This window comes from Tyto alba, unplaced genomic scaffold, assembly GCF_018691265.1.
Source record: "Tyto alba isolate M040663 unplaced genomic scaffold, T.alba_DEE_v4.0 Super-Scaffold_9, whole genome shotgun sequence".
Classification (NCBI taxonomy): Eukaryota; Metazoa; Chordata; class Aves; order Strigiformes; family Tytonidae; genus Tyto; species Tyto alba.
Window position 1 is genome coordinate 19,610,042 of NW_024881330.1, and position 23,177 is coordinate 19,633,218.

At 37.1% G+C, this 23,177-nt stretch overlaps 1 protein-coding gene across 3 annotated transcripts in view; it reads left to right on the forward strand.

Annotated features, from left to right (window-relative positions):
* The window catches only part of NUDCD1 (NudC domain containing 1), a 52,663-nt gene that overhangs the window by 8,072 nt on the left and 21,414 nt on the right, over positions 1-23,177 (forward strand). For 2 of the 3 annotated variants that reach the window (XM_032988354.2, XM_032988362.2), the window contains exons 2-6: positions 1,999-2,153; positions 8,863-9,048; positions 11,508-11,691; positions 15,522-15,707; positions 17,364-17,571. In XM_032988354.2, coding sequence (XP_032844245.2) covers positions 1,999-2,153; positions 8,863-9,048; positions 11,508-11,691; positions 15,522-15,707; positions 17,364-17,571 — 919 coding nt within the window. Of the gene's footprint in view, positions 1-350; positions 367-1,998; positions 2,154-8,862; positions 9,049-11,507; positions 11,692-15,521; positions 15,708-17,363; positions 17,572-23,177 lie in introns of those variants that run through there. The other variant, XM_042785913.1, reaches the window with a different exon arrangement.

The following is a 23,177-nucleotide window of genomic DNA, read 5'->3' on the forward strand; positions in this document are numbered from 1 at the left end:
AAGCCGACACTGGAGCAGGCTCCTGTCAGGACCTGTGGACTTGTGGAGAGAGAGGAGCCCACGCTGGAGCAGGTTTGCTGGCAGCACTTGTGACCCCATGGGAGACCCACGCTGGAGCAGTCCGTTCCTGAAGGACTGCACCCTGTGGAAGGGACCCATGCTGGAACAGTTAGTGAAGGACTGTCTCCCATGGGAAAGACCGGTGTTGAAGTTCACACATGACTATTTCCTGTGGGAGGGACCCCACACTGGAGCAGGGGAAGAGTGTGAGGAGTCCTCCCTCTGAGAAGGCAGGAACAGCAGAGAGTGTGATGAACTGACTGTAACCCCCATTTCTTATCCCCCTGTGCTGCTCAGGGGGAGGAGGTAGAGAAATCTCAAGTAAATCAAGCATAGGAAGAATGGAGGTGTGGGAGTGTCCTGGGTTGAGTGAGTGGTGGAGTGTTTTTGGTGGCAGGGGAGGGGGCTATAGGGGAAGCCCCCTGTGAGAAGCTTCTTGAAGCTCCCCCAGCTCCAAGTCAGCTCCACTTGTGTTTGGAAAACTGAGCCAATCAGCTGCACCTCTGTGATAATGTATTTAAGAAGGGACGTGGTGACGGGCAGTCGGACTTGTGAGGAGGAGTTGCTGCAGCTGCATGAACACCAAGGTCAGTGGAGGAACGGAGGAAGAAAGGAGGGGGGAGGTGTGCCAGAGCAGAGACCCCCCTGTATCCTGTGGTGAGACAGCAGGGTGGCCCCCTCTGCCACACATGAAGATCTGCGGTGGAGCAGACACTGATGTATGGCCTGTGGCTTCTGCTTGGCATAATCAAGGTTCTGTGCCCAAAGAAGGCCGGGGTCTAGTGGGAAAAGGTAGCCCCGCTGCTGTAATTCAGTGCTGGGAGGATTGCAGCATGCGGGGGAGTCCCACACTGGAGCAGCTCGGGAAGGGCTGCAGCCATGGGAGGGAATCCAGTCGGAGAAAGTTAGTGACCCACGATGGAGCAGTGTGGGGAACGCTGCAGCCCATGGGAGGAATTCATGTTGGAGAAAGTTTGTGGAGGACAGTCTGCTGTGAGAGGGGGACCACGCTGGAGCAGGGGGAAGAAGTTCCAGAAACTCACCTCACTGAAGATAAAGGAAGTGGCAGCACTGACTGCACCCCCCGTTCACTGCCCCTGTGCCACTGTGGGGAGGAAGTAGAGATATCGGGAGCAGAGCTGAGCCCGGGAAGAAGGGAGAGGTGGGGGAAGGTGTCCTCAAGATGTGACAATGCTTCTCACTGTCCTATTCTGTTATGTGTTGTTAGTATCTGTAATAAATGTACTTTTTTTTTTCTTCCCCTAACAAGTCTGCCTTTTGCTTGTGATCATAAAGTGGAATTTTTCCCCATCCCAGTCCTATCTCGAACCCCAAGCCTGGCTCTCTGTCCCTTCTTATTGCCGGATGAGAAGGGAGAGAGCACTGCTGTATTGTGGTTGGCTGCCAACCAGGCCCAAACCACGACAGGCAGGAAGGTGTTGCAAGATTTGGTTCTATTTCTTATTATCCTATTCTGATTTAATTCATAATAAATTAAACTTATTTCCCCAAGTTGAGTGTTTTGGCTGTGATGGTAATTGCTGAGTGATCTCTCCTTGTCGTTATCTCGACCCACAAGCCTTTCATTATATTTTCTCTCCCCTGTCCAGCTGAGGAGGGGAGTGACAGAGCGGCTTTACTGGGCACCTGGTGTCCAGCCAGGGTCAACCCACCACAATAAGACACTGTAAATGGTAATAATTACTACATGATCACAGTGAATGACTGCAGTGGCCTGCAGTGTGAATGATCTCCTTTTCAAGTTTATGATGAAGTTTTAAACTATCTGAAGAAAAGTACATTGTGTATATATAAACAGAATCTGTGGACTAAGTATGAAAGAATTATTTTTAAATTATTAATTTGAAATTTAATTATGAATAAATCAATAATTAAATAAATGTTAACATGGTGTTTCGTTTTTGTTTCCCTCCCCAGCTGTAGCAGAAGTGAAACTTCGTGATGATCAGTACACCCTTGACCACATGCGTGCTTTTGGCATGTATAATTATCTTCACCTTGATTCCTGGTACCAGGATAATGTCTACTATATTGATCAGTTTGGAAGGGTTATGAATCTGTCAGTGACTCTGGTAAGAATAAACTTTTTAAAAAAACTACTGAATATGAAAAGATGGGGGGTAGGTAAGGTAGGAAATCTGGCAAGGAAGATCCAAATGCAAAAACTGGGGGAAGCTATTGCCAGGAAGACAGGTAGATTAACAAAAATGGAGTTCACCAGGAAGAGCGAAAGGATTTTAAGTGAGGTTTCCAACGTGTTTTCATTCATAATATTGCAGTAGTGTTACTTCTGCTTCCATTCTGGGGAAGATAGACGTGGTAACAAGCTGAAGAAAAGAGCAGACACTTCTTTTCTAGTTGCTGGCTGTTCCTACCCTGCGTTACTTGATGTTTGTCTGATTGCTAATTTGAAAATCCAGTCATTGCAGATATAAGGAGAGAAAGAAGCTGTGTGAGAAGTATTAGAATTAGAAATGCAAGCCTTTATGGACTAATAGCTTAATCTGGGCATCACTTGTTGGAAGCAAAAAGATGCTGGTGGCCCTGGGCAAGCTTGAAATAGAGTGTAATCAGGCTAGGCCAAGTGTCAAAAACATGACAGTTCTCTGCTTTTATATTAATGTTCTTAAGTAGTCTAATTTTCTATTTCTTTTGAGCCATTTTAATGCATGGATGCATTAGTTTCCATTACTAAGCTATTCTTCATTCTGGAGGGGAAAGGACATGGCTCTATGGACCCTGTTTCAGGTACATGCAATTGTGCTTGGTCATTAAGGAGTAAAAGACTGTGGAAAGGAAGATATCCCTTGTCATGCTACCAAGGAATTTGGCTTGTAACCCTGTGGGGCAAAAGAAAACACAGGGCAATGTGTGATTTTTGAGAGTATGGTTTACTCTGTGCAGGGTTCTGGGGATAGAAATTACTAGGCCAGGGCTAAGATGAGAAAAATCCTGAAATGTTAGTTTTAGATTTTTCAGGAAATGCAGGTTTCCAGATGATGATAGGCTGAGAACTGAAGCTGCAAAATAGTTCCTTTACTTTTCATAGAACACAGAAGCAGTTGGGCCCTTTGGCAGACTCTTGCTGAGACAGAATAATCTTCCGGGACTTCTTCCAAATCTTTTAAGATCATCTGGGTTCCCAGTAGGAACATCTAAAAGAAATAAGCTTGTCTGGGAAAGCCTTCTGTTAACAGTTGCTCATCACAATCAATTTTTTGTGTCTTCTCCTTGTGGTTGGTTAACCTTGGCTGGCTGCCAGACGCCCACCCAGACACTCTTACTCCCCCTTGTCAAGAGGATGGGGAGAAAATAAGACAGAAAAGCTTGTGGTTTGAGATAAAAACAGGAAGATCACTTCAATCACCATCACAGACAAAACAGACTTGACTTTGGGGATACTAATTTAATTTATTGCCAGTTAAAACTAGAGAAGGATGGTGAGAAACAAAGTCATACAAAGCTCCTACCAGGTGCTTGCTCCAGTATGGGTTTTCCATGGGCTGCAGCGTGGATACCTGCCCCACTGTGGTCCTCCATGGGCTGCAGGGGGACAACCTGCTTCCCCATGGTCTTCGCCAAGGCCAGCAGGCAAACCTCTGCTCCACACCACCGCCTTGGCTGACAGGCTCAGCTCAGCCCTGTGGCAAGTCCGTTGGAGCCAGACTAAAATAAATAGCCACCATCCTGTGTCCTAACACACAATACAGTGCTGTTTTGCAAAGGAAGCATGCTTGCATATGTATAAAACGGAATGTGTATTCAGAAACATCAGCAAGGTATCTCATTACATATGTGCCTGGCCATATATTTGTCACATGTATATTACAAATAATATTGTTTTCAGCCAAGTATAGCTTACAAGTTAGCAACAGCCACAATTAAAATTAATGCTGGTCGTCTTTAAAACAGAAGGTGGAACAGGTTAACATGCTTATACTAAATCCAAAGTGGAAGAACACATAGGCCTTCTAACACATAATTATTTCTGGTTCTGCCTCCTATTTCAGTTGCAACCTTGATTTTAATATGGCATTATGTTAGTTATCTGTAAATCATGAGTTATTCCTGCAACTTAGGTGTTTCAAAGAGATGTCATCTGCAAAAGCAAAAAGTATAGCTAATACCTGGACACTTGCTAAAAAGCAGACATAATTGAAAAAGAAAAGTGATCAACATGAGCAGTTTTTCAAAGTCATCCTGATGAGTGTTCAGGTGGATTTTTTTATACCAGGGAGACCTTATGGCAGCCTTCCAGTACTTAAAGGGGGCTACAGGAATCATGGGGAGCGACTCTTTATCAGGGAGTGTAGTGATAAGATGAAGGGTAGTGGTTTTAAACTAAAAGAGGATAGATTTATATTAGATATAAGGAAGAAATTCTTTCCTGTGAGGGTGGTGAGATGCTGGAACCATTTGCCCAGAGAAGCTGTGGCTGCCCCCTCCTTGGAAGGGTTCAAGGCCAGGTTGGATGGGACTTTGAGCAACGTGGTCTAGTGGCAGTTGTCCCTGCCAGTGGTGGGGTGGTTGGAACCAGATGATCTTTAAGGTCCCTTTCAGCCCAAACCATTCTATGATTCTCTGACTTGGGAGTGAAAAATAGTTAAACAAAGAATCTTCATAGAGAAGCGAAGGAAGATGAAGGACTGGGTCTGTTGAGAAGTTGCATCTAGTTTTTACTTAAAGAAACTGTGTTACTTAAAGAAACTGTGTTGCTATTACGTAAACAGTGAGTAAACCTGACTTCTGTTAAAATGACTATATTTTTTTGGCCAGTTCTTGCTAGTATAATACAGGAGTGTAGTGTCTCAGTATCCGCTCATACTTCTGAAGTAGGGAGTTACTATTAAACCCTGTTAACCAGCTGGTAAACAGAGAAATGGTAAGTCAAAAAGCAAGTCGGACACAGAAACGTTTTGAGGGAAGGTTTTGTTTCAGCTTCCAGTACATCCTTTTCATTGTTGGAGTGAGATTAGAGACTTCTGATAAATGCCTAAAGTTAAATTAGTGAAATTGCCTATTGAGTGGAAAACTTTGTAATGTGTAATGAAGATTATTTTTCACTTTTTTTCAGGAGATAAATTGAGTCTTGACATTCCTGCTCAGTGCTTATAAATCTGATGTGAGTTTTAGAAGATTAAATGATTGACAGTTTACAATTATTTTTTTTAAAGTTACTTCCAAAACTATTTGAAACTTACTGTTAAGATTCACTTAAAGGCTGACAAAAGTGTGGTCTTCTGTAATGTTGCATAGTATAGCCCTGTAAATCACTGTTAACAGGGATAATGCTACTTCTTTCCATGATAAGATGCATGGGATTTTGGTTTAGTTACGTTTTGATTTTCCTAGGCACAGTAGTCATTGTAACATGGCTAGTTATAGTGAAACACTTTTATTATAGAAAACATTGCCTTTCAATGAAACCTTAAAATTAAGTAAAAGATGAGGAAGCCAAAACTGTTTGTATCTAGTGTTTGTGGGATTTTTGTTTTGTTTGGGTTGTGGGCTTGTTTGGTGGTTTTTTTGTTTGTTTGTTTGTTTGGTTTGGTTTGGTATTTTTTAAGTTTGGGGTTTTTTATTGCTTTCATTCTCACCTCCTGAAGGTATTATAAGTTAGTGGAATAGTTTAAGGGGCATAGTGATGCAACTGAATCTATAGAGTGGCCCTGAATGCTTCCAATAATTAAAAATTGAATTTGCATCTTTTCCATTGTAGGTTTCATAATAGCCCTTGTGCCTTTTTGTAGTACACAGTAATCTCTAATAAGAGTTCAAATAGGCCCAAATGGCAAGCAGGCTGTCTAGTTTGTCATATGGTCTTTTTTGCTGTTGCTTATTAAAATGGTACTTACCTAAATTCAATTTCTCTTGTTTACCTTTTTGAACATGTTTTAAATGCACATCTGATTTTAATAACATCTGGAAAATATGAAGGATTTTAAATCCCCTCAAATACAGGATTCTCAACCAATGAGGCCACGGCATGCTTTGCGTATACAAGTGTGCTCTTTCTGTATTGTGTACTTGTGCACAGGGGTGAAGAACACTTTTAAAGATGGTGCTTTGTGTGTATATTTTTGACTGCCTTATTTCACAGATCAGAATGAGTGAGGTTTTTTTTACTAGAAGTAGAATGAGTGAGGTTCTTCTACTAGAAGTAGATATATATATATAGATGACTTTCTCCCCCAAGCTATCCATTCTTTGTGTGAAAATAGAGGGACCAGGAGATGCTTAGAAGATATTATAATAATTTGTGTCTGAAATTTCAGGGCCTGTAATGAGATGCTGTTTTAATCTGCTACTTTTCCACTGCTATTTCTTAATCTCATTTGTGTGGCACAGAATAGATAAATACTTCTCTTCCCTCCTGCCGCTTTTCATTACAAAAATAAGCTTCTATTTATTTGTGCTTCCTTTTACATACTTGTAAATATCTTCAAAGCTGTCCCTATAATGTTTTTCATTCAAATTCTGTTTTTCTATTTTAAAAAACATATTTCTACTTAAATATCTTTTAATTTTAGTGACACTAATGCTGATTTTTATTAACAAGGGAAGAATTTCCTTATTTTTAAGCAGGATTTTCTGATTTGTGGAGCTTCTAAAATAATTGTACATCAACTCACTGGAAATGAGCCTAGTAAAATAAAATTTAAAATAGTTTAATTTGCACTATAACCATTAGTTATGTTCTCAATATAGTCTATTTGTTGTTGGATTAAGAAGATAGATTGAGTTTAGAAAGGGAAATGTTGATCTGTAAAGGCTAGTCAGGCACCTTTTTTTCCAGAGATGACTGTTTATTTGCTCAAATATGTGTAGGTACACCATCCTGCAAAATACCTCTGAAACCTGTTGTATCTAATTTGTTTCATTTATGAGATATATATGGAGAGATAAAACTGCCTGCAAGATGAGGGGAAAGGACCATATCTTCATGAGAAATGTTTCTTTAAGATACAGAACATAAATAACAGGAGTTGGTTATGTTATTACTGGAAGAGCTTTTTGGACACCTCAGATCAGATCTTGCAGTCTATGTAATCTGTATAAGGGGAAAGGTGGTGAATTTTTTTTTTTTTTTTTGTAAATATATTGTTAGTGTTCACTATTTGTTTTAGGATCATAGAACAGTCCAGGTTGGAAGGGACCTCAGAAGATCATATGGTCCAACCTTTCATGGGAAAAGGAGCCTAGATGAGATTATTTTAGCACCCTGTCCAGTTGTGTCTTGAAAACCTCCAGTGATGGGGACTCTGCCATGTCCCTGGGGAGGTTGTTCCAGTCATTGATGGTTCTTACTGTAAAAAAATTCTCTTATGTTGAGATGAAACCTCTTCTGGTGCAACTTTTACCCGTTACACCTTGTCTTCTCTGTGTGACTTCTTATGAAGAGAGCGCCTCCATCCTCTTTGTAGGCACCCTTTAAGTAGTGGAATACTGTGATGATGTCCCCCCTGAATGTTCTCCAGGGAGACAAGACCTAACTCCTTCAGTTTTCCCCCATAAGGCTGGTTCTCCAGCCCTTTGATCATCTTCATGGCCTTCCTTTGGACCCTTTCCAGTCTGTCCATGTCGTTTTTCAGTTGCAAAGTCCAGGTGCAGCCTGACAAGCACTAAATAGAGTGGGAAGATCACGTCCCTACTACTGTCAGTAATGTTCCTGCAGATGCAGCCTGGGATCCGATTTGCCTTCACTGCTGCAGCAGCGCACTGCTGACTCGTGTTCAGCATGTTGTCCACCAGGGCCCCCAGGTCCCTTTCAGCAAGGCTGCTCCCCAGCCACACAGATGCTTCTGAGAACAATTACTAGAAATGTAGACAAAATTGGTAATATAACATTCATTTTGCACTGTTATTCAATGTCTGATTTGTGTGAAGTTTATACAGCGAGAAATACTGGATTTTTGTTTTTTGTTTTGGTGGGAGTTTTTGGTAAAATATAGTGAAAATGCATAATTTTTAAAAAATCCGTATGTCTTTATTGTTCACTGGACAATTATATCATCTGTGCAATTTGTTCACTATAGCGTTTCTGTTTATTCCTGCTCAAAAACTGTCCATGCTTGTAGTTTGGCTTAAAAAATAAGATTGCCGTGTGCCACTAATAGAGTATGCTAAATAAATTTATCCTGATGCATAGTGTAATCATAATTATGGATGGAAAAGTTATTTGCAAATATGGTATGCATTAGTACAGCTTTCCTTTACTAGCTAATCACAGTTGTTATTTCTCTAACTGAATAAAATGACCACACTAGGAAAGCTGAGAAATTAAATATTAGCTTGAATATACCAGTTGAGTAAGTGAATAGGCTAAAATTATTTTTAATTGAGAAGTTTTTATGAACTGGTTTGAGTACAATTCTGTGGCTTTCATTATTTTAAAGTCTCCACATTTTTCCTGGGACTAGAATTATTTGAGGTAAGCGATTAATTATATGGGGAAGCTAGAGGAAAAGAAGTGAAAAACCTTCTTTTAATGCAAAATTGAATTAGTGCTGTAAAATAGAAAGAAAAAATAAAATAGAGTGCTGAAATATCAATTATAGAACACTCATGTTTTCAGTAAATAGAAACCAACCCAATGATGTCATTCTACCACCTTTTTCACATATATGGGAATGATGCTTGCTACCCACTTTTTTCCAAATATGCTCAACTGCACAAAGAAAGTGACAAATTGCTACTGAGATTTGTTATCTTAATTTGTCTGTAACAACTGAAATTGAGAAATACTTCATAAAGTCTTAGTGTGTGACTATTTGCTTATAGGACACTGCTCTACAAAAACCAAGGGAAGTTTTCAGGCTACCTACAGACTTGACAGCTTATGATAATCGTCTTTGTGCCTCCGTACATTTCTCATCTTCCACATGGGTTACCCTTTCTGATGGCACAGGAAGACTGTATCTAATTAAATCAGGCAAGCGTGGAAGCAGTGCATCTGAAAAGTGGGAGGTAAGTCTTGCAATAACATATTTAAGAATTGTGTATCTACCAAATAATTATTCTTCTTGCATTGTTATGATAAGTGAATGTATGTAAAGTAGTGAACAAATAAGCTTTAAACCATAACTCTGTATCACTGATACAGGATTGTGTTTAACGACTAAATTAATGATTTGTTTATGCACAAAATATCTAAAATTCAAGTGTTTGAACGGGTACGGCCTTTTGACTGAAGAATCTGTCTAAGTAAAAGTGAGTGTTTCTAAATAGGTGCTAAGCGCTTGTCTAGCTGAACTTTTTCTAAAAAAAATTTCCCCTTTCCCATCCCTATTTATATGTGTCTGTCTAGGATTTCCACACACCCTCATCTTTTATTGTTTGCTATTTCAACTGGCCTGTGGAATTTTTTTTTTTTAAATCTGAAATTATTGTTAACCAAGTTAAAAGCTGCTTTCATATTTAAATTTCTGTGACGTTTGTCTGTGCAGATGTAATTATGCTTGAAATATTCACCATTTAATTTGACCCATCCTAAAAATACATCCACAAAGACTAGAATAAAACTTAAACAAAACTGCTGATTAAAAAGCTTTGATAAGTAACCCTGAGGGCTACCTGCAGAGCAGGTATAATGTAAGTAATATTATTTCCACTTCCACTCTGGTAGGGGAAATCTTCATACTGTGCACTTAGCTCTGGAAAATTATTGGTGCCTAATATTTTTACTTAAAATTGTTGGTTGTAACTGAAGTATGGTTTTATGGTTTTTGTTACTAAATTCTTTACATAATTAATTATTTTAAAGGGCCTTGATAAGGAGCATTTTTTGTATCCGCATTGAAGTGATCTTACTACACTAATAATGGTATTGGTTATCCTACTTGGACACAACAAATGTAATTGGGTTGCATTCCTACCTGAGCTACTGTGAATCTCGTGGTCTGTACTTACTGCCTCTTTATTCATGAAAGACAAATCTGGTACAAAGCACCCACATTTTGTATCTATTTTCTTTATTAGAGGGCAGTTTTGTAAGCAATCAAGGAGGTTTTGGCAGGAGCTAAAGTATATGTCCTGAAGTAGAACACTTCAGCATGAAGGATTAGCTTCTTCCCCTACATCTTTGAGAGTTCAGTAAGTAGGAAATTGGTCATCCTGTTCTTTAGATGGTTGGTAGTAAATACCAACTGCTTTTTATTCCATTCTGTGTGAGAACTCTGATACATATATAAGTTACATTGGAATTGTGAGTGTGACAAACCCATGAGATTTATATGTTGAGGTTCTGTCATCATTTAAATTCAGTTTTTGAGTATTTAGAGCTCCCAGTGGTTTACAGTGGTGTTAACATCCCAGCCCCGTAAATCCTCAAACATTATGAGGTTTCAGTAACAACAGCTGTATTGAGCCTGGATTTATTCAGCTGCTGCAGCTTGAATTCCTTGTCATTTATTCTTTCTTCTTCAGATGTGAATGTTCTAGCAAATAAAGAATGTTTTATTTCTTCTTCTCTGCTGTTTGGATTAATTTTGTTTATCATCTTGGCGTTTTTGCTGAATGAGTACTTTTTTGAGAAAAGCTGAAATACACAGTTTCTAGAATAAAAACTTCCAGCTATAGGTACCAAGTGCTGAATGTCTCAAGCTACAAGACTTGTAGTCCTTCTGTATGAAATTATTTCATGTTTACAGTGGTGCTTATTAGCCTTTCAAAATGACAGTAATATTTATGTACTTTACCTAGTCTCGTCCAAATATCAAATGGACTTTTCCAAACCATGTACATAAAAGTTCAAAAACCTCTTACCCTAGCTCCTCCTAAACATGAATATTATACTCCTTCATTTAATTATAGGTTTTTATTTCTTATTCCCCTTCATGAAACTTTATAGAGAAGGAAAATTGAATCTCTTTGTAAAAATAGTAGCCAAGTAAAGAAAATTTCCCTCCCCTCAGTGCTGTTTGATGATTAAACATTGGCTGCAATGCAGTACACCTTTTTGTTGTCTTGTTTGCGCATGTCAAGACCTACAAAGATTTTCAGGACATTGGGGTGTCTAGGGAAGTAGTGAGGGACTTGGTTAAATGCCTACATTTTCACCTTGAGTGTGAGAGTATCTCCCCCAGCTGATAGGCTGTTTGTGGATCCTGTTCTGTCCATCAGCTGTTGTACCTCTACTTATTGCAGTAGTAAACAACCATAATGCAGACAGTTTTGTGGATCTTTGTGCTTTGTTTTAACAGGCCCTTATAATTATTTTATAATATAAACAATGATTAAAAAGCATTTCAAAACAGTGGCTCGATAGCCAAGGAATGAGGAACCAGAAATGTATGACATTTATAGATTCATATTGGCAGAGAGGTTTGTGGGAAGAAAACTGATTTGACAGTCACTGAAGCCTTTCACTGATAAGAAAGAGCAAGATTTCCAGTTTTAACTGACTTTACTACACTTTTGTCTTCTAGATTGTATTTAATGAAGAACTAGGAAGCCCATTTATTATAACACACAGTGTTTCATTTGTAAAATCTGATATGCATTCAGTAGCTGTGCTGTTGCTTAGGGTAGAAAAAGATGAATTGGACACAAAAGGAAGTGGATTTCATATTACCTTGGAATGGGTTACAGTTGCAGAAATAAGCAAAGAGGGTAAGTGTTGTACATTTATATTACTAATGAGCAATGTTTAAAAAAAAAAAAATCATGCTTTTATTCTTTGTCTTAGAAGTTGATTGTTCCTCACATTCTGGTATTTCCTTTCCCCAAAACATCAGCTTGGATTTTACATACATAATTTTTTCTTACGTTTTGAGATTAAGTTATTTGTTGTAGACCTAAATTCTGACAAACATTTGGAAAACAGGAAGAAGTAAAGTTTTATACATGTGTGGTTAAGGTAGTTAGAAAACAGGATAGAACTTTGTGACGTTTTGAAATGCAATTCCTGTTTAGCTTGGTCTTGTAAAATTGAGGTTATACAGAACTATTCCTAACTCATGCCTCTTGTACTTTTCAAAATCTTGTATAGCTGGACATGGGTTTTTATTTGGTTGTGTTTTGGGTTTTTTAGTTTGTTTGGCCTCTAACAGTTATGTGGGATTGGAATTAGTATGAGATAAATATAAGAACTGTGGCATAAAAAGTAAATACTGTATGTTCTAGGTTTTCCTACAATAAAAGAGTATTAAGTTAGTCAGTTAATTTTAGACCAACACATTAAAAACATATTAGTTAGTGTATTAGTACCTACTAATTAACTTACTATCCTAATAAAGTTTGACAAAGGGTAATTTATCTGTACAATATGGTCATATATACATACATTAAACATCATGATTTCCGTAAAGGATGCAAGACTCAATGCTCCAGTGTCTGATTTAAAGATGTGTGAATTAAATTAATTTACCTTTTTGGGAAGACTGTTTTACAGTCTCGTTCGTTATCTTCCAAAAAGTATTAATTTTGATACCAATAGAAACAGGTTCTTTAACTACTTGAACTAAAGGAGTTGATTGCATACTGTGATGTTACTATCCAAATGTTCCTCAGACTCCTACATTTATAGTATGGGTAGGAGAATAGATTAGACTAGACTACTTCACTTGGAAGGGACCTACAACGATCATCTAGTTCAACTGCCTGACCAATTCAGGGCTGACCAAAAGTTAAAGCATGTTATTAAGGGCATCTTCCAAATGCCTGTTAAACACTGACAGGCTTGGGGCATCAAACACCTGTCTAGGAAGCCTGTTCCAGAGTTTGACCACCCTCTTGGTAAAGAAATGTTTCCTAATGTCTAAACATCCTCTGGTGAAGTTTTGAACCTTTCCCATGTGTCTTGTCACTGGATACTAGGGAGAAGAGCTCAGCACCTCCCTCTCCACATCCCCTTCTCAGGAAGCTATAGAGAGCAATGAACTCAGCCTCCTTTTCTCCAAACTAGACAAACCCTGAATCCTCAGGTGTTCCTCATAGGACATTCCTTCCAGCCCTGTCACCAACTGTGTTTGCCCTCGGTGACTTTTTTCACATTATCTGCTGTTGAAACCTTGGGCGATGGAAGTATTTCTAAGAGAGCAAGAAAGCCATGTGAGATTGCCTTATGCTTTTGTAGCCAGCAGAACAAGAGAAACCTACCTCTGAACATTACTAATTCTATCTTATAAGAGCAATTAAATCAGTAATACTGCCGGTCTGGAACTGCAGACCATTGCCTAAAGAGAGCACTAACACAGACTTTTACTATATTTTGCAATACTGCATGTTTTCATAAAAAAATTATTTTCTATAGTGTGTTTTTTATAACTTCAGACAAAGGTTCATGGAATGAAACTGTTTGCATAAAATTGAATTTAAAAATCTTTCCAAAAATATTGCTAGTTCTCCAGCATTTCCAAAGAACAGACAAAATTTTTCTAATTACAGTCATCAGAGATGTAAGTAAAAAGATTCAAAGCAAACTTTAGTTACAAAGAGAGAAATAAGTTTTGATTTCTTTTAAATGAACATCTCACAAATCAGTGATGTATGAACCAATCTCAAAAGATAAAAGCTGTTTTGAGGAATTACAGTACTTTACATCCTCTTTCATCAGTAGGCAATTGCTATGCTTAACTTTTCTTGACCAGTGGGTGCAGTTTATTGAATCAGATTGTATTAAAAATAAGTAGTTAATCAACAAGCCATTTCTCAAATTACTGAAATCCGTGCTTCATCAAAGCGAAGCCTTAAAACATAGTTACATCTCCTGACACCAGCAACTGTGAGAGTCTCTGCCATGTCTGGTTGGCTAGACAGTGATCACTCCTACCACTATTGTATTACCAAAGAACAAAAAATGGAAGCATGAAAATAAATCTGCATGGAAGCAGTGGTTAGGTCTGTTCACATTTTGTGTGGTACTTCAGAGGGTTGTGAGAAAGGTATGCCCTTTCAAAGTTAGTGGTTTTCTTTAGTTAACTAATGTTTTGGGAATCTTCACTGTAAAAGCTTGAAATGAAGAACCACTTTGCTGCTTTATTAGAAAATGTTACGTGCTTTGCTTTCTTGTGACCTTCTTTACGAGAAAAATCATGTAATACGAACTTACTGAAAAGATCATAAAGACTTACTTAAAAAATTCAAAAGTGATGATGACTGAAAATAGGTTTGGTCACACAATGACAAGTTGTGAGGCTATAGAGCCTTTTAACAAGTGAGCAAATGCTGTAAGAGAGATGTACAAACAAATTTTATGTTTCAGTGCGCATTAAATTTGGTCAGTTAAATAATAGATCTTTTTGGCCATATATCTATGCCAAGGTCATTTGTTAGTCTTTTAAAACAGGTTACCCTCTTGATTGGATTCTTTTCACTGTATAGATCTCTTAGTCTGTCTCTAATTAGAATGGTTGAATCTTTTCAATTGATACCACCCACCCCCCAGCTCTGACCAGACTTTTTAGGAAAAAGAGGGTGGCTTTAATTAACACCACTAAGTACCAGAATTACATTATATTCTGGTTATTACTCTTCACTCCACTTCTTGCTTAGCAAACAAGATAACCAACTGAGAGGACTTAGACTTAAATTATGCCTGGTTTGTACATTACTGTCTGTATTCTTCTATGATTTCAATGTTTCTCTAAGCTTAACATTAAGGTCAAACAGGAACGCGTTTTGGAGTGCAAGAGTGGCATATATGATTTTTACCATTGTAATCTCATATAGTCTAATGCCTCTGCTAATGAGTTCCCAGTTTCTTTCAAGTAAAGATGTAGTTACATATACGGTGATTTCTTTTCATGAAAAGATGAAGCATAAATGTGAAAAACTAAATAATTCCTGGGGATAATTTTATCACCTGTGAGAATTTCATCAAGTTAATATTTTTTCTAAAAATCCATTTGTACCATCTGTTATTGTTCAGAAATTCATGAATTACTGAGGACACTGTGGAAGATTCTAATGGAAAAAGAGCAAAGGTTGTGCTAGAACCTGCCACCTTACTGGTAGTTTGAGTCATCAGCACTCACGTGTTGGGGAGCACAATAGGGAACCGCATGGTCCTTGACACCAGTAGTTAACATCTGGGACCTCCCTTTTAAAGGGCAGTGTATTACAAAAGTTGAGGAAGATGGGCATTTTCCATTATGAATAAACTGTTACCACTAGCTGTTTCATTGCTTCTCAAGTTTTGACAGAAGCTAAAAAAGTATTTGGAAAATTTGTTTGTATAGAAGCTGTGAGTTTGTTTTGTGAATTGCTAAACTAGCTGTGATCAACAAAGATATCATAAGAAAAAAGGGAAATATTAGATTAATTTTAGGGTCTACAAACTCATTGGAAAACAGAAGAGAAATTTCTTTTTAAAGTATGGTACTGTGATTTAACTGGTAGGATTACTTAGTATTTTTAAGTGTAATGAGATTCTCATATGATGACTTGTAGTCTTGAAAAATATTACTGCTAGGATTTCATTTTTTTTTTTAATTTTATAGGTGATCGTAGATATGAAGTCTTTAAAAGGAGAGTTTTACAAGGAAAATCAGTCCCCCATTATGCAGCAATAGAGCCAAGTGGGGATGGCCTAATGATTGTTTCCTACAAACCATTCAAATTTATTCAAGATGAAGATGACAAATTAGAAGAAAATAACAATACAGAAGCAACAAATGAAAAGAAAGGTAAGACTTGTCTGGCAGATTACGATAGGCTGCTCTCTCTTTTGGCTCCGAAAATAGCTTGCCAGTTTAGCATCTATTTGGAAAATCTAGCAATAAATATTTGTCTTAATATCTATCTTCCAGATTTATTTTTTTTAAAGACAGATTCACTGTTTTTTGTTGTTTGTTTTCAACTTGGGAAGTTGTATTGTCCATAAACCTACATGAGAAGCTTTTCTGAATAGGAGATAGTTAAAGAATTTTGTTATCCTAAGGAAAAGACTATTTTGCAAACAGAACTATACTAAGTATTTGCTAGTAGTTGGATTGCTAAAGTAACAACTAAATTTGGGCATCTGGCTGAAGTACTCAAATTAAGAAGCCAGTCTTCCTGGATGAGAGGGGCCAGTGTGGCACCTATTGACTCCCCCAGATAGTTGTTCATCAGAAAGCTCTCTGATATGTAATTTACTCCTGCTTTTCTAAATTAAAAAACAAACAAACAAACCAAACCAAACCAAACAAACAAACAGAAAAACAAACAAACAAACAAACAAACAAAAAAAACAACAAAGACAAACCAAACCCCAAAACCAAACTTTTCCTTTTTTGAAGAATGAGAATCCTGTAAAAGGTTACCTTATTTCCACTGGGAAAGCAGTTCAGAAAAAATAATGAATTTCAACAGAAGGTATCCGTACTTTTTTTGCTTTAAGATCAAGATAAAACTAAGTATGTAAAAACCAATTAATAAAACTGTTTAATCTTAAATATCACTTATCTCTGTGATATATATGTTTATGTAGTTTTACTGTATTATTTCAGATTTTATTTTTGCTTCTGAATATGAGGCATTGGTTAATGAACCAATCCTAACTGAATTATACTAGCACAATCTTTATCAATGGTGCAGAAATTTGTTTGGGAAACAATACAAAAATATTAATTTTCTGGGATGTATTAAAGTTACACACAGTGATAACAGACTTTTAATATCAGATACAATCTGTGTCAAGGTTTTGAATTTTGAAGGCTGTCATATCTCGGATGCTGATGGTTTCTGGGAAGTATATTTGTAGCACCCATGAGTGATCAGTTGCAAACAGGAAACTCGTGGTAATGGGCAGCAGTGTAAGAGTCCTTCCAGAATCACAGTTGCTGATATGAACCTTAGATCAAGGAAATCTTGTACTGTGTTGTGAGAACAGTCAGTCAAAAAATTTTCACATCTCTGAATGGCATATACTTCAGAGCATGAAGTAGCTTGTCAATACCTCTGCACCTGAAGTCTCTTCAACCAACTTATTGATCATTCATGTTTCAGTGTATTTAAGTACATTTTGGTTATTAATTTTGTAATGCTACAATAAACTTAAAGTTATAGTTAATGCTCATTGTATAACTCTATCAGCATATTTGAATATAGATATGAATGTAAATTGCTTCCCAGATGAGGGACACAAATTAACTTGGTTGCTAAAAAAATGTTTCTTCATTTTATAATCAGAATACATATTATTCTGTACATATTACATACTATATGTAAATTGTTCAGAGTAGAAGTTAATTTTCACTCTTCCACAAACTTTCATTCCGTATCTCCCAGCCTTGCATGCTGTAGAATCACGGACAGCATTTGTAATCTAGTTTCTATTTTTTGCATGTTTCCAATTGTAGACCCTCTCTATTACTGGCAGCAGACTGAAGATGATGTGACAATAACAGTTCACATTCCTCAAGACATCACTAAGGATGACATAAAAGTACGCTTTTCCCCTGATAACATATGTGTTACACTGAAAGACCAGCCTCCTTTGATGGAAGGAAAACTCTATTCATCTGTGGACCATGAAAGCTGCACATGGATAATTAGAGACAACAAAAGGTGTTGTATATGGCTTTTAGTTTTCCTATCAATAGGAATTGATTTCAAAGTGTATACCATATCTGACTTCTGGCCTCTCTGGGAGTTCACTCATTTAATATTACACTCTGCATCCCTCTCTACAAGAATCTATCTCCTCTGCTGAAAATAGTTCACTGGCTTTTGCAATTCTGTCTCACAATACTGTTTCTTAAGCTAATCGTGCAAGTAATCCCATCCTCTCACAGTTACTTGCTTATAAGCTATGTGTCCAGCCTTTTTCTACAACAACATAGAACAGCCTTTCCAAAATAATAAATCATTTTATTTCGGAGAAAAGGCATTATGTATAGCTGTCTGTACTGACAGCTAAACCTGTATCAGAGGAGGAAATCAAGTGTTTCTACTACTGAGCTGTGAAGCAGTCCTTTGCAGCGTTAAGGACACATTGATGCTCATAATGTTAACCTCCTCACACTGTTTTCACATGCTTTGCCTGTGTTTATTGGCAGCCTGAGTTAATGTCCTCTTCTAATGGTGTCAGCTGCCTTTCTAAAACCATATTTGGTGATGTGAGCTACTGGTCATTCATGTCTGTATGACTACCTGTGGTTCTTTATTCTCTTTGAGAATAATCTTGTCCATTCACTTCTAATTGATCACAGTGGAAAAGTGAATAGATGAACTGCTAAATAAGTTTCATAAAGATAGTGTATCATGTAGGTATGAAACTTTGCTAATAAATTCAGTAAGTAATTTCAGTAATACTTATTTTTCCAAATAGCCAGAAAACCCCCCAGGTATCAAAATGTTAAACATAGCTTTGTAAGCAGAGCAAACTCTTTTTTTTTTTTTTTCCCCCACTAAATTTTAGGACTGATTAGCCTGGATTTATCCTGTTGTTTGTGTTAATAATTTCTCTTCTACTTCAGCTTTCCACAAACAGAAGCATTTTTTTGTAGTAATGTAACACAAGTTCTTCAGGTTTAACTTATAAATTCCTTATTATATTTTCCAAATCCATTGTACATTATGTACATGATATAAAATTAATCTCTGTGATCTTAACATGCTGTAGACCTCATATAAAAATGTTCATAGTTTTGAGAAGTGAATTTTGGGTGTCTGTCTTTCTGAAATAAAACACAAAAGAATGGAGAGGGGAATTAAAAAAGAATTCAGAGGTCCCTAAACCATATTCAGATTTACTTTTTTTTTTTTTTTTTTAATTTCAAAACCTGTTTTAGAATGTTATTTCTCTGGTAGAGAACTGCAACCTAATTTTGGACACCTAATTTTGCTCTCTATTTAGACTTTATATCGTTAGTAGAGCCCTAAAATGATGTTATTGACAAGTTGTGTTCAACCATTGTTTTAGGGTTTTTTATGGGTGCAAATTGTCTACAACATTTGCATTTGCATCAATAAAAATGCTTCGTATCTGGAGGGTGTCATAAGTATTCAGATTTACTTCCACATGCATTTCTGCACATATAAAAGGGAGTGGGAAATCCCTGCATATTTGGAAATGTACCCTTCTGAGTTTTCTGTTTGAGACTTGAAGCTAAAAGCTTGTGTTATAAGCTGCTTTCATAGTTGCAGTTAACAGGTGCAGCGAACACTTATATGCACCATTTTGTCCTACCTTGTAGGACGCGAACTGAGTGATGTTGAATGCTTAAATACTGCTAAACATACTCCGGTTAAACCTTCCACTTTCAAGAGGGATTGAAAGTCTTTGCTCACGTTTTGCAGTTGTACTTCCCCTTGTGCTACCTGATCAGAACAGCTAGAACTGAAGCACTATCTAAATAGTTCAGAGTAAGATTTGAGTCGTAATGAATGAAATGCAGTATGTGCATTACAGAAAACAAGTAGTTGATCCACACTTTAATGATCTTGTTCTTCTTTGTACCCTAAGCCCATATTACCTGTAAAAATACCTTGGAATTTTTATAGCTTCTCCTGTCAGTTGCACTGCTGGGTTTCTCTGTGTCTGCTTGAGGGAGGTAAGTTTGAAAGTCTGAAACCAACTAAACATTTTCTGCTCTTAAGAGCTTTGTGATCATGCTTCTGAACTTCGAAAAGCTCATACACTTTACACTCTTTACCCAGCACATTGTTTGTTTAACCTAGGAGTGTGTTTCATTATTTAGAAGTCTCATTAGTCTCTTAAATGTTCAAGTAGGGATTTGTGTATAAGTCCACAGCTATCAGATGTTGATATGTATAGTCCTATTGCAAGATAGAGTTGTCCAGGTTCTTCAGGTATTCTTTTTGTAATATCTGTGAATCTAGACAACCAAATGTTTCTTTGCTACAGGTAAAGTATTCTAACCAGTGCCATATATATATTTGGTAGTTATTGTAGCCTTAGTTACTATCACAGATATTATAATTAATGCATAATCACAAAAAGAGTTCAGAGTAGTAGGAATGTCCACACTTAAATCAGTTTGTTTTCAGTGCCTGTTACAGTATTAAATTTGTGAGGTTTCTTTTTTTTTTTTTTTTTCCTTAAACTTGTTAGAGGCCATATTTGCAGTACTGGGCTACAGGATGAGAAGTTAATCTTTTTTTATGTGGCTACCTCTGGTACTCCTTTTAAAATATAGAAGATACTTGGATAGGTAAGGTATTTGTGTTGATATGTTCACTTCAACCAAAAGACTGTGAGCTGCAGCTGTAATGTGTTGCTTTGTCAGAGTTCAATAATCTCTGACCAGGTTCTTTTAAATACTCCACACATGGAGGGTGTAATGATCAAATTTACTTATTTGAAGACAGTTGATATTACACAGGGTTTCTGCATTTCTGATTTAACGGAGTGATACAAAATACACTGAAAACTCAACACAAATGTAAGTTACAGTTAGCAAAATACAGCAATTGGAGCGCACGGTTTAGTCAGCATACCGATGTGATTCCCATTACCAGTCTCTATAATATGCTCACCATCACAATGCTGGGCATCCCTGCTTTCCAGGAAGGAATATGTGGGTCAAAGCCAGCTCCAGCCCATTGCTCTCTTCCAAATTCTGTATTTAGTTGTCTAGTTTTCATACTCTGCCTAGGCCAAGCCACATATTCACTCCCCCCATGCTGGTCTAACTCACTCAGGGAGATATTCACACTCTTTTAATGGCCTTAAGGAGAAAAACATTTACACCACCAGTTGACCCACTCAACTGTTGATAGCTGTTTATATAAGACAAACACCACCCTTTCTGTTGAGATAAAGTCAGCTTCTTTGCATTATTCCCTGAGCACCATGGGCACATCCCCATGCCCAGCTCTACCAGGGATCTTCCATTTTAGGGGCTTGTTCAATGAGTTCCCACCTCTAAGTCTGTCACAAGCTCTGTGACATGTAACACTGGTTGCAGACGGGAAGCACCTTGTGTTGATCATTCTGTAGATGCAGAACCATAGGCTAAGTCCTGAGCCAAATAAATTATTTAAACTTAAGAGAGCGTGCGGGAAAAGGATACACGGGCTGATCAGGGACAGGGAGTGCAAGGAACTAAGTCAGTAAGTAAAACTATGTTTCAAGTTTCATTGTTCAGATATGGTTCATGATGGAATTTCTCTTGGATTTTCCAACAAGTATAAGAAAATCAACAAGGTCTGTCAGTATATAATGCATATTTGGACATTTACTGCTTTTGCTCTCTCCTAGGATAAAGTAATGAGCCACTATTTCTTGAAACAAGCAGGTTTGGTTAAGTGGTTGCTTAAAGAGTAATTTCCGTATATGGTGTCATCATGTGAAAAAATATAAGAAGAAAGGAGTTGTTTCTGTGGAAATAGAGGTATTTCATTTAAATAAGATAAAAATTAATTTTTCTCACTGGGAAAGTTTGGTACTCTGTGATAAAGGACATAAATTTATCAAAATATAAACTTGCCTATATCACTAAGCATATTTGTCTTACCCAAATCAAAACCAAATCCAAAGCATATCATTACACAAGCTATTATGAAGAAAATTAACTCTGTCCCAGCCAAAGCCAGTACATGAGTGCAACAAAAGTACTTAAATCTATTTACTAGATTTAAGGATCAGGAATTTCTTTGGTTAAGAATAACTCTGCCTTAGAGTTCCTGATGTATTAATGACAACAGTATGCCTCTTGAACATGGGAGAGGGGTGAGGGAAATAGATTAGTTGTGTTCATTTCCAAGGCATTTTGAAATGTCTTCTGTTCTCTTCTTGGACTCTTCTTTTCTAATACCAATCATTAATATCCAGTATAGTTTTACTTTGAAGCACTATGGGTTCTGAAAAATATTGAGATAAATATCAGATAACAGTATTTGCTACTTTCATTACAGTCCCTTTTGCATTTCCATAAATTAAACTTATTAATGAAAACTTTGAGTTCTTAGTTACAGACTTCTTTACTTTTTGAGCTTTCTTTGATTAACAGTCACCAAATTCTGAGAAAAAATGTACAGGTGTTAGAAGAAAATTACAATAATCTAGTAGTGTAGAGGTGGTTCTTGCTGTGCATCTGGCAATAAAATACGATTGTGCTGTAGTTAGTGATTTCTTCCGAAGAAAAATTGCTCCTTTGACCATGCATATTTCTTGGAAATCTTGTTTTTGACTCCAGCAATTCAAAAGTCAAGTTTCAGTGGTAAAACTTTGTAAAAGAATCTTTCAGTCTGTCTTACCTTTGCTTTATAATCAGTGCTCCTTTAGGTTTTTTTTCCCTTTTTGCTGTAGATTTATTACTGGTTTTACAGTTTAGTTATTCTGGATGCAATATATTATAATAAAGGTAATCATGCAATAGGAAAATTGCAATTTATTTTTTAGCAGGTAGAGCCTTTGAATAGGGCGGGTGGTTTTATTGATACCCCTCACTTTTCAATATTTAATACCTGTTTTATGAGAGTGTATGCATGTCAGTTTTCTGTCTCAGAGTCCCAGTTCAGGAATTTATTTCTGCATATGTGAAGCTTACTGATATGAAAAAAAAAAAAAAAAAGTGACTTTTTGTGTAATTCGGATCTGTCCTTGGGTGTCCATTAGGTATTTTTGGTCCACAGCTTTCTGCAGTTTCCAATTTAGTTGCCTGTGAGAGCCTTTGAGATGCACCAACTTTAATCCCATAAACCTGAACGAGCATGCAGTAAGTGGGGAGAATACAGACTTACTTCAGTGGCACACTAATGTTCCCAGCCATAATGTTATGGAAAGTATAGCCATCTAAGGTCAGATTTTGAGAGGACTCCATGGAAAATAGACTTTATATTAACCATAGCTTTCTGACACCATGAAGTCTGAGTTTCAAGTAGAAAAAAGGGAAAAAAAGTTATTACAGTTTCAAATTGCAACTTGCAAATACATATATTTTCACTACCATTCCCCACATGTGGAAATTGGGGAATAGACTGTTAAATGTTTGAGATACTGTACTTATGATAGTTTTGCATATTGCTTTGTATGTAGTACTATGGCAGAAGTTATTCTTGCCATTATAATAGTTTAAAATACAAAGTGAAAAAAGGTATGGTAGAGGTAATACTGACTTCTGTGTGTTTGGACAAGCTTGATGTCAGTATTTTTCATTAATGCCTTGTTTAAACTTCTATGTGAAGTGTACAGGTGTATATACCTT